General features: G+C 67.0%; 1 protein-coding gene across 1 annotated transcript; it reads left to right on the top strand.

The window, feature by feature from the left end:
* Positions 1 to 1,468: 1,468 nt before the first annotated feature.
* Positions 1,469 to 11,110, top strand: RNF44 (ring finger protein 44). The gene is given in 13 exon segments (XM_063349199.1): positions 1,469 to 1,579; positions 1,581 to 1,760; positions 1,763 to 1,892; positions 4,646 to 4,826; positions 5,213 to 5,429; positions 5,976 to 6,143; positions 6,329 to 6,505; positions 6,711 to 6,872; positions 6,956 to 7,080; positions 7,252 to 7,339; positions 7,482 to 7,603; positions 7,687 to 7,786; positions 8,072 to 11,110. Coding segments are annotated over 13 exon segments (1,824 nt in total). The 3' UTR covers positions 8,135 to 11,110.
* Positions 11,111 to 11,652: the final 542 nt, after the last annotated feature.

Genomic DNA, 11,652 nt, shown 5'->3' with positions numbered 1-11,652 from the left:
CTGCTGCGGTGGTCTGCCCCCGATGAGAGCATGTCCTGCCAGCCTTGTAAAGGTGTAGTGCTGCCTCTGCCTGCAAATAGTGGCAAGGTCGAAGTGCAGAGTGCTGTTTTCCTCCTCTTCCCTCTGGTCCCCAGCTCTTGAAGCAAAGAGGCTGTAGTGGAGCAGACCTTGAGGGTGATTGTTCAGGCCTGCGCTGACGATTCAGTCGTTTGACACCCTCCTGGGGTGACAGGTCTGATCCCGTCGCAGGTCTGCCCCCTGCCCTGCTGCTTTCCTGTCCCATGTGTCCCATACCATGGGGGCAGAAACAGCTGGCTGTGGAGCTTTCCCCCAGGATGCTCCATGTGCTGGAGGATCCTCGAGGCTGGTGTGGTTCCTCCTGTATGCCTGGAGTAGGGGTGAGGAGATGAGACATGGCAAACTGGCCTTGAGAGGGGGCTTGAGGGAGCTGGGCACGGGGCTGGGATGAGGCAAAACTGAATCCGACTGCTCGTCGCAATGATGAACCTTAATCGTTAAATCGTTGCCACTGATCTGAGGTCTTCTTTAAAAGGGGTGATGTTGCAAATTAATTAGCTCCCTTTTGGTTGTTAGCACTTTAAAGCCTGTCAGGGGAGGGCTGGTTTATAGGCATTACATCAGGGCTGCCGGCTGGCTCGCTCGCCTACCTGGGAATTTCTAAGCGTGTGTTGTAACCCGGGGAAGTTGGGCTTGGATGCAGCATCTGGCTTTCAGCAAGGCTGCTCCGATGCACTCTCCTGCGCACAGGGCTTTGACCGGCAATGGATGGTGCTGCCGGGGGCACGCGGGGAGCCGGTGGCACGGCCTCTCGCTGTGGCATTAGCCACCAGCCGGGCTGCTTGCTGGGCTGACCTGCGGGAGATGTTCTGAGGAGTTCCTGCTCCGTGTTTAATCGAGGGGAGAGAGCAGGAGGCTTTTCTGAAGCAAAAGGAGCTTTTCTGGTGCCTGGAGATTAGGACTGGGTAGCGATGCCCTGGGAGAGCTGTCCGTGCCGGGCAGGCCGTCGGTGCGGGAGGGGCGCAGCCTCTCGCCCGTCCCGTCGCGGGAGGGTGGCGGGGAGCCCGGCTCTTGCCTTCACCTTCCCCCTTGCCCGGAGCTTTTCGGCCGCCCGGGCAGCGGGAGCGCGGCGGCACGGCCGGCAATGCCGGGACACGCGGTGCCGCCGTCCCCCACGGTCCACCGCCCTCACGGAGCTGCCGGCCCGGCCGGCTTGGGCCTGTCGGGCCGGGACCGGCGGGCAGAGCCGCAGGTAAAGTGCCAGCTCGGCCCGTCCGGTACCGGGCCCCTTGAGGGCGGCGGGGCGTCCGGTGCCCGCGGGCCCCGTTGCTAGGGCCCCCCCTCCATGGAGACCGTTGCTAGGACACCGCCCCCCGGGGCGGGGGGGGGGTGGCGAGGGCGAGGGGGGCCGGCGCTGCCCCGCGTGGCGGCCCGGCCCCGCGCCTCCAAGATGGCTGCGGAGCGTGACACGCCTGGTCACGTGGGGCGCGCGCGCGCCGCGCCGTCCCCCCCTCACTCCCGCCCCCCCCCCCCCCCCCGGTCGCGCGCGCCCCCGGGGCCTCCCGAGTGTTGTGACTCGGTCCGGCGCGTCCCGCTGCCGCCGCCGGTTCTTAAAGGGGCAGGCACCCCCCCCGCGCGCCCCCCCCCTTCCCCCCGGCCCGCCGCGGCGGAAAACAAAGAGGCACCGGAAACAGCGGCGGCGGGGAGGGGGCCGTCCCGGCGGGGGGCGGGAGGCGGGAGGCGGGCGGGAGGGAGGGCCGGCGGCGGGCGGGCGGGGGGGCAGGCCCGGGCCCGGCGTCGGCGAACAAAGAGCGGCGGGAGGGGGCGGGGGCGCCGCAGCGGCACCGGAGCGGCGGCCTAGGCCATCGGTGCAGGTAAGTGCGGGGGGGTGGGGGCGGGGGCGGGAGCGGGGTGGGGGCCGCCCCCCGGAGCCCCGCCGGCACCTGCCCCGGGCGGCGGCGGCGGGGCCCGGCGGCCGCCTTTGTTATTGCTTTTGTTTGGCGCCGAGCACATGGCCCCGGAGCGGCCGCTCTTAAAGCCACAGCTCCGCGCCCGGCACCGGCGGGGGGCGCGGGCTGCCGGGCGGGCGGTGCACCCGCGGGGGATGGGGGGCTGCGGGGTTGGGGGTGCCCCGGCGGGGTGCTCCGCCGTCCCGGAGAGCCCCGGGGCTGGGCTCGGGTTTGGGGTCAGGGTCGGCCCTCCGACGGGGCCGCGGGGCCAGCGGTGACCCCGCTCCCGGGGGAGTTGGCGGCGCTCCCGTGGGGGCGGCGGGGGAGCCCGGGGTGCCGGAGCGGAGCCGGCGAGGGGTGGCAGCGGGGTGGCAGGACCCCCGCGGAGGCGGCGGCGGGGCGGGCGGCTCCCCCGGCGGCCCCGGAGCCCGGCTCTGCCCGAGCAGATGGCACCGGGCGTGAGCGCTGGCGCGCTGCTAACTTTGTTCTCGGCGGGGCCCGGCAGCTGCCTCGCCCCACCGAGGGGCGCGGGGTCCCCTGCGCTCCGGTGGCCCCCGCGGGGTCACGGTGACCCTGCCCGGGGTGGGACAGGAGGATGAGTGCCTCGGGGGGGTGCTGGTTGTGGCAGGACGGGGGGACCATGCCAGCCCCGTGCCCCTCGGTCACCACCATCCCGCGCTGGGAGACGTGTCCTCGGGGTGTCGGGAGCCCGGGCAGCGCCCCCCCGCCCCGGCTCCGGGGGTCCCGCCAACAGGAGAGCCCCTGCGTGGCTTTAGTGTCCCCGTCCCCGAGCCCATTGCTGGGGTGTCTGGTCTGGAAGGTGCCCGCCGGGTCACGCAGGGCCCTTGCAGCACGTGTGCACCGAGAGTGAGTGGGAGGCAGTGACACCCCCGGGCCACCACTGCGCCCCAGCCCGCTGGCGGGGACACCCGGGCAGAGGCTCGGGAGCAGGATAGAACGCCCCGGGGACAAACCCCTGTCCTTGGGCACGGCCCCTTCCCCGGCGGCAGCCACAGACGGGCTCCTGGTAGGCTCAGCCTGTGGCTTTGGGGTTTTTCTTCTTTCCTTTTGCCCCCAAAACAGAGAGAAATTTGCTTTCAGCTTCTGAAATGGTATGGTAGATGGGGGTGAGGTTAAGAGGAGACCTGTGTGTGGCACAGGGCTCGCCCCGGTGACTTCCCGCCACGGTTGGTGATGTCTGTCACCCAGGCGTGACATTGCACCTTCTCCCTGCTGCGGTGAGACCCCTGGGGGGCTCCTCCTGGGGCTGGGCAGTGCTCCCTGGCTCGGGGTGCCCTTCCTGGCCCCGGCGTGCCTCTGCCACGGGCATCGAGGAGCAGGAGGAGGAGGTAGGGCTGAAGGAGCTGCTTTGAGGGGGACACACGCACCATCAGCCTGCAAGTGAGATGGATTTAGGGGCACGTGGGGTGCAGTGCCGAGGCCATGGCTGCTCCCGCTTGCTGGCCGTGGCTATGGAGGGTGAGGGAGGCTGGCAGAGGGGCTGGAGGGTGCCCGGGGGAGGCCTCTTAGGGGGAGGCGGGGGGGGTTGAACACACATGGAGGCAGGGGAAAGCCCTTTTGGGGCCAGGGGAGCCAGAGCCTGCGAAAGCGCAGCCCCACGTGCAGATGTCTCCTCTGTGCAGTGCCCAAGCTTCACTGGGGCTGGGGGGGCGAAATGTGGGGCTCTGACATGGGGACACCGGCCAGGCTGGGCGCGGGAGGAGAGGTGGGGCAGGCCTGGGGATGTGTTCCCACTGACCCCCTGCCTGTGGGGCGGAGCGGGGAGCAGAGCTGCCCATGCCTGTCCGCCCCTTCATGGGGACGTGCGGTCGTGCCCCGTATGCTGCGGAGAGTTGACTGCACAGGCTGAGCCGGAGCGGGGCCGTGAGCCCTGCTGTCCCCTGCCAGCCACCCGCGCCTGTCACTGGGGCGGCAGCGTCAGTCCAGAGTAGGACGTGCAGGAGCCCAGCGAGAGAGAGCCGCCCCTAGAGCAGCAGCGGAGCCTGTCTTGGCCACGGACACGCTGGAACCCCCCCCACGCCAGGGCTCAGGCTCCCCGGCCAGCAGCCTGGGACACTGCCGCAGCCACAGGGCCCTTCGCCGCTTGCTTTTCTCTGTGCCAAAAACAAGTGCTTCTCTCTCATTCGGTGTCCGTGTCTTGCATGGGGGGGTGGCTCTGGCCATGCAATGGAGGGACAGTAACAGGGTAACTGGGAGGGGGACGGGCTCTTCCTGCCTCACCGCCCCCCCACCCAGGGCTGCATCCAGCCCCAGGAGGTGGGGTGGGCATAGGTCTAGGTCCTGGAGAAGCAAGGGGTCATTGCCGTTACCGTCACTGTGGGGAGGGAGCAGCAGGCTGAGCCGTGCGGGGACAGTGGTGCTGGAGTGGCCCAGAGTCACTTGTGCGGGTGACAGGGCTGGGCATGGGAAAGGTGACCTGGATCCCAATGCAGAGGGGGCCCGGGCAGGAGTCAGGTGGGCTGCAACCCCTCCCAGCATGTTTGCAGGTGCAGCGGCTGCCCTGGCCTCGCTCCATGCCTCTCCCCCCATCCCTCTCCCAAAGCAGGCGGCGGGGGCAGGGGCTGGGGCGGTGCTGCCCAGGCCTGGGGCGCGGGGAGGGTTCGGGGCTCACCCAGCCCCCAGGGTTGGGGTGCCGTGACCCGCTGTCCTTCTCGCAGGATCCAAGGTGCTGGTGTCTCGCCCTGCCTGGAGCCTGAGGTCCCGTGTGCCCATCCGCCTCCCGACGTCACCAATGCGACCATGGGAACTGGCAGTGAATAGGCGGCCACCCTCTGCCCCTTTTAACCAGCGCCGTTTCTCGGGGGGACCCTGCAGCAGCCCTGACCACCTCCGGCGAAGGTACGGGGCGCAGGGCAGTGCGGGGCCCTGTCACCCATGGTGCGTGGGGACACGGGGCTGATTCCATGGTCCTGCTGGGGCAAGCCACTCTCCTGGGGGCCTTGCGGGGAGATCGCAGCAGGGAACCGTGTCTACCTGGCCCAGCCGATGGGTGCCCCGGGAGCAGGGCTGGGGACATGGCGGGGGGACACATGCAGGGTGAGAGGAGGAACCAGTTCTGGAGCTCCCCAGCCAGAGGAGGAGCCTGGCCTGGCATGATGCCCTGAGCATCTCGTCCTGGGAGCCGGGCTGGCACTGACCTGCCTGCAGCCACCTTGCCCGGGGCTGTGGTGCCCCTGGCCCAGGGGTCACTCCTGCTCTGTTTCTCTCCTGCGGTGGCCCCGCAGCCCCCCTGCCAGGCGTCAGTGGGGACGACGCGACCGACCTCTGGCAACCCTGCTGGGCCAGGATGAGCCCCAGCTGCACCCTGCCTTCCCCCAGCAGCCGCACATCCCTGTAGATGAGCCCCGCGCCTACGCTCTCCCCAGCACGCCGCCACGAATGCTTCACCCGGCCGCTCACCCGCCCCACCAGAACCCATTCATGGTGGATCTGCATGACCAGGTAGGTGCTGCAGCCCCCAGCCTCAGGTGGGGGGGGCTAAGGTGTGGGTGGGGGTGGGCTACCTGAGGGTGGGCCCGGGCTGGTGTCTTGGGCAGCGGTCCCGAGACATGCCCCTGCGTCCCCTCTGGCCAGTCTCTTGCTGCTGGAAGCACCCAGCCCTGAGGCTGCCAGGGCTCTTGTCCTCCAAGCACGTAAACCCTGGGGTCCCCCTGCCAGCCTGGGTGTGCCCAGGGTGGTCCCTGCCCCCAGGGGCTGGGGACAGTCCCCTCATAGGGTTGTTCATGTCACAACTGTCACCAGTGTCCGTGGTGGCGGTGCTGGGTTGGAGGCCATGCCAGCTGACTGAGGGGAGCAAAGAGGGGTCCAAACCCTCCCCCGAACCCATCCTGCACTCAGTCCCCCTCCTCTGGCCACACCAGTGAGATGGAGGTGCCAGGCGGCTGCGTCTCAGTGCTGGATGCTCAGCGCCCTGCTGCCACCCTGCCGGGACGGGGACAGCTCGGCCGGGGCTGTACCCTGACTGTGCCCTCGGCGCCTCGTCCTCAGGTGCACCAGGGACCCGTCCCTCTCTCTTACACGGTTACCACCGTCACAACGCAAGGCTTCCCCATCCACGCCGGCCAGCACATCCCTGGGTGCAGCACCCAGCAGCTCCCAGCATGCTCAGTGATGTTCAGTGGACAGCACTACCCGCTCTGCTGCCTCCCGCCCCCGGTGAGTCACGGCGGGGGACACCCACAGGGGATGCCTGGGGACAGCCTGGGCCGTGGGTGCCCAGGCCCACTGGAGTGCAAGTTTCTGGGGGCACGGGGTCTGTTGGAGGCCCTGGGAGGGGGCAGGGCTGCACCCATGCCCACACTGGGTGTCTGATCCCTGTTTTTCTCTCTCTTCCCCCACAGCTGATCCAGGCATGCGCCATGCAACAGCTCCCCGTCTCCTACCAGACGTTCCCCCCCATCATCTCCAGCGACCATTACATCCTGCACCCCCCTCCGCCACCAGTGCCCCCCCACCAGCCGCCCCACATGGCCCCCCTGGGGCAGTTCGTACCTCTCCAAGCCCAGCACCCGCGCATGGTGAGTTGGGGTGGGGGTACGGGCTGTGGACACAACACGCCCCATGGCCCAACGAAGACCACCTTGGGGTCTTGTCCTTCTGCACCCTGTCCTGTGGGTCTGACCTGGGGGTGATGGGTGGGATGCCCAGGGTGCCTCTGTCCTGCCAGTGTCAGGGGGGTGTAATTTGGGACGCCCCTTCCAGCCTAACTGTTTCCCCCCACAGCCTCTGCAGAGGATAGACAATGACGTGGACCTGCGAGGGGAGCAGCACCCCATCGCGGGCTTCACGTACCCCCCATCCCACCACGCTCCCACCCTGTCCCCCTCCGTGCCGCTGCATTACCTCCCCCATGACCCGCTGCACCAAGAACTGCCATTCGGCGTGGTGAGTCCCCATCGTGGGGGGTGGGGGGTGGGGGGGACGCCGTGGGGCTGGCACAGCTCTGAGCACCCCGTCTCTCTCCGCAGCCATACCCCCACATGATGCCCCGGCGGCTGAACACCCAGCGGTACCGGCTGCAGCAGGCGCTGCCCCCCCCACCGCCCCCTCCGCCGCCCCCCCCGTACTACCCGAGCTTCCTGCCCTATTTCCTGTGAGTACCGGGGCGGGGGGGGGATAGAGGGGGACGTGTGGGGCAGGGGTGGCACCACAGATAGGGGGCACAGCATCGTGGCGTTGGCACAGGTGGCTCTGCCCCCCTGGGGATGCCAGGGTGGAGGTTGGGGTTTGTGGCCAACCCCCCTGTCCTTCCCCCCCAACCCAGCTCTATGCTTCCCGTGTCGCCGACGGCCGTGGGGCCCACGATCAGCCTAGACCTGGACGTGGACGATGTGGAGATGGAGAATTACGAGGTGCGTCAGCTCTGCTTTAGGGTGACGGAATGGGGGAGCTGGGGAGGGGCTTGGGGATCGCTCTGCCGGGGTGGGGAGAGCCTGGAGGGGTGCTGTGCCGGGGCGTGAGCTGAGCTGAGCCGGCCTCTGCGTCTCCCTCCAGGCACTGCTGAACCTGGCCGAGCGGCTGGGGGAGGCCAAGCCGCGGGGACTCACCAAAGCAGACATCGAGCACCTCCCGTCCTACCGCTTCAACCCCGAGAGCCACCAGTCTGAGCAGACCCTGTGAGTGAGCCCGGGGCACCGTCGGGGGGGATGGGGGGGCCATGGCTGCGCAGCGGGGCCATACTGACAGCTGCTTCCCCCAGGTGCGTCGTGTGCTTCAGCGACTTCGAGGCCCGGCAGCTTCTCCGCGTCCTGCCCTGCAACCACGAGTTCCACGCCAAGTGTGTCGACAAATGGTTAAAGGTACTGCCCGTGCCTGTCGGGGAACGGGGGGTGGGGAGCGGGGGGTGGGGAGCGGGGCGGCTTCTTGGGGTGTCACTGCCTTTCGGGTGGCCTCGGTGCCATGCAACACGGGATGCGCTGGGAGCAGGGGCCAAGCACCGTGCTGGGACGGGTCAGGGAATCCCAGGATGTGGCGCACTGTGGGGTGCTTCCACCCCTTGGCGCTGGGCTCTGCGGGGGGGACCCTGGGTGCAGCTGATGCCATGGGATGCCCACTCACTTGCCCCCGTCTCTCCTTGCCCGCAGGCGAACCGCACGTGCCCCATCTGCCGGGCGGACGCGTCGGAGGTGCAGCGGGAGGCGGACTGAGGCTGGCGGGCGCTGTGCCGCACAATTCGCTAGAGGACGAGGACGCCGGGCCAGGGGCGGGGGCCGCTGCCCGCTGCTAGGGCCTGACCCTGTGCTTACCCCCCCTCCCCAAAGCCTCTCCTCGGATGTGGTGAGCATTGAGCAGTCCGGGCTCCCGGCCAGCCCTCCTCCTCCCCGCTGGGGCACGGACTCGGCCGGACGCCTGCCCGCTGCGCTCCCCGGGCCCCGAATCGTGTTGTGCTGGAGGCGGGAGGCGTGTGGCCGTGCCCTCCACGCTCCAAAGACGCTGTTGTTGCTCCATCACTTTCCAGGTCTTTATACTCCACTAGGGAATTAGTGTTTTTTCCCTTTGTCACTTTTTTTTTTTTTTTTTTCATGGTAGAGTGGTTTGTTGTTTTTTCCCTCCCCTTGTTTCCTTTCCTTTTCCGTCGCGTTTTTGGTTCCGTGGCCGTTTGACCCACTGGTGCGCAGGCGGCACCTCCCCTCGGCGTTGCTCGCGGAGGACGCGGGGAGGAGAGAGGAGGGAGCGCCGTGGGTTTGATGCCGGCAGCACCCCGAGCCGGCCCGGGGGGCAGCCGGAGGAGGTGGCCGGTGGCGCGCGGCCAAGGTGGGACACCAGCAACCCCGCGGCGTGGCGGGGGCAGGAACGCTGCCGTCCCCGCTCCCGCACACAGCCCGGCGCGGCCCCTCTCCCGCCTTGGCTGCCCTGGGAAGCCCCAGAGGGTTATGGCTGCTTGGGGTCTTTCCCTGGTGGGAGGACGGTGCGGCCCCGGCCCCTCTCCCCGTTCGTTCCCCCGTGCCCGCCCGGCGCAGCTCCCGGGGCCGGGCCATGTGATGTCCCGCGGGGCAGCCCAGGCCTGGGGTGGGGGCCCAGCCCTGTCCCGGCGGCCATGGGCATGCGGTGTGCCGCCCGGCTCCCGCTGTTTTTCTGGCCCGCCGCCATGAATCGACATAGCCCCGCGCCCCCGTCCTGCTGGCTGGACGGCACGGCGCGGTGCCCCCGGCCGATGGGCAGCAGGGGTGGCCAGCCGTGCTGCGGCGGGTGCCCCCCTGTCCCCCAGAGCAGGGGAGGGGGGGTTTATCCATCACCTCATGGTGTATTTTCAGTGCTACCCTGGCCCTGGCGCGGGGCGGGGGGAGCTGTGAGCAGCCCCTCGCCGCCATATCCCCCCCCCCCATGCCCGCGCCTGGACCAGGAGCGAAGCTGCCGCCACGCCGCCGCCCGGCTCCAGCAATCCCGCGTGGCCGTTGTTTTGCATGATTAATTAGCCAGGAGGGTGACGGGAGGCAGCGGCGGCGGTGGTGGTGGTGAGAGGGACCACCCTCCCCTCGCGGCACGTGTTGCTGACGCCTGGGAGCCTCCGAGCGGACGCCAGCCCTATGTAAATGTTCACAAAATATGCATGCATGTCTGACCAGCTTGGAACGTGGTCTTGGCTACGTCTAGCCGGCTGTGGGGTGAGGGGGGGTGGGGAGATGGGGGTTTTTGTGCTCAGCTGATACTGCCATGCACTGTACTGCACATGTCCGCAACGCCACAGCAGGACCGTGAGACTTTTCAGGGCCGTCCCCGCGGGCTCTGCGCCCCTCCGAGCGGGAGGCGGCGGCCGGGGTGAGGGGCGCCCGCGGCGGCGGCGTGTGCAAGGGGCCTGGGGGGTGGGGTGGGAGGGTGCGTGGAGGGGGAAGGCGGCTCCCCGCGGGGCGGGGGGCAGGCGGCGGGGCTGGCCCCCTGCAGTGGCCCTGGCCGCCATGTTGGGGCCGGGTGTGAGGCAAGGGGCCGCGCCCGGCAGGTGGGTGGGCGGGGTGATGCTGCCCGTGCTGCCACGCCATAGGTCAGCGGGGGCCGGTGCCAATCACCGGGGTGCTGAGGTAACCCCGCTCCCGATTGGCCATGCACCGCCTCTCCCGGCCCCCCGCTCTCCACCCAGCCAATCAGGCGCAGGGGAGCAGCGAGCGGCGCGGCGCTATTGGCCGGCTCACCCTTTGCCGCCTTTTCCCTGCCAAGCGTCGAGGCCGAGGGCTCCCGGCCCGGCACCACCAGCTCCGCCATGGCGCTGGCACCGCTGGGCTCGGTGCCCCTCGGGCAGGACCCCGGCCCCCTTCCCCATCCCTCGCTCAGTGACAGATAACCAAAGGAGTCCCCGTGCCGCGCGGCGGCCTCGCGCCCCCGGAGACGCCCCCGCCACCCCACCCAACCCCCCCTCCTCCCCTCCCGCCCTCGCGGTGCCCAGGGAGCCAGGAAAGCCTTACGGTCCTTTGACGGCGACTCGAAAGCTCACAGCTCGTGTGCTGCAGAATTTATTCCAATGAGCAGCTAAAAAGTATCATTTAAAAAAAAAAAAATTAACAAAAAGAAAAAATTACAAAAAAAAAAAAAAATTACTAAAAAACAATTATTTAGGGTGTTTGTGATTGCTGACTGCGCTGTAGATACCACTGTTTACCAATGATTTCCTGTGGTGGGATAGTGGACTGTTTACTGTTCTATTATACCAGTCCCCGGGCCCTCCGGTGGGACCCCCGCGGCCCCCGCGGCTCCCCGGAAGGTGCTAGGACGTGTGTTCTGTGTTAGAAAGTTTTTATATATATATATATATATATATAAATATATATATATAATTTTTTTTGCTCTGTTACTTGCACATTTTACAGTTACCTCATTTTTCCCATGTATGTATTTGAAAAAAGGCTAATATATAGAAAAAAAAAGGTTCTTAAAGCTCTAAAAGTGTTTGTTTTTTTTCCATTCCATTGGAATCATATTGGTTTTGTAGCATTTAACATAACTAGTATGTTGTATTATATATATGTGTATTATACTGATTGAAATTTTTAACAGATTTGTACTTTTTTTAAAATGAAAGTTGCTAGTTCTGCTTGACCAAGTAGTGCAATCATTATTTTTTTTAATGTTGTGGCTGATTTTGAGAGGGATATTCACTAATAAATGTATGATGTATACCAACGCGCTGTGCCCCGGCTCTTGTCTCGAGGGGGGCCGGGGTGGCCCCACCGGGTCCCCAGGGTGGCCCTGAGGCCGGGCCAGCACTCTGGGCAGGGATGGTGTCCCCAGGTCGCCACCCAGCAGGTGGAGGGAGGGTGCGGAGGCTGGAAGAACCCCAGATATAGACTTGGAGGAGACTAGGAGACCCTACGGGGGGAAGCAAGAGCTGTAGGGAGGTCTTCTACCCCAGCGGGGTCTGTGACCCAGCAGCACCACAGACCCCCCTTACTCCCACCTGGAGATCCTTCACAGCTTGCACTGAGATGGGAAGTCCTCTTGGATGCCACCCTGGGACAGCACATCCTTCCAGGTGGCTCCAGCAGCACCAGGGGGGCAGCTTCAACCTCTCCTACAGCCCAACCCTCCAGCATGGCCATGCCCAGCCAGGGAAGAGGCAATCCCTGTGCTCCCCTGGCTGGCAGGAGACCAGCCCAGCCCCAGGCGACCTCAGTAGCCCCAGGCTGGGCACTTCAAGCTGAGCAGAACAGACACATCCACCCTACACACGACAGAG

Source organism: Chroicocephalus ridibundus, chromosome 11 (assembly GCF_963924245.1).
Source record: "Chroicocephalus ridibundus chromosome 11, bChrRid1.1, whole genome shotgun sequence".
Taxonomy (NCBI): domain Eukaryota; kingdom Metazoa; phylum Chordata; class Aves; order Charadriiformes; family Laridae; genus Chroicocephalus; species Chroicocephalus ridibundus.
This window is presented reverse-complemented; position numbering and strand designations above follow the sequence as displayed.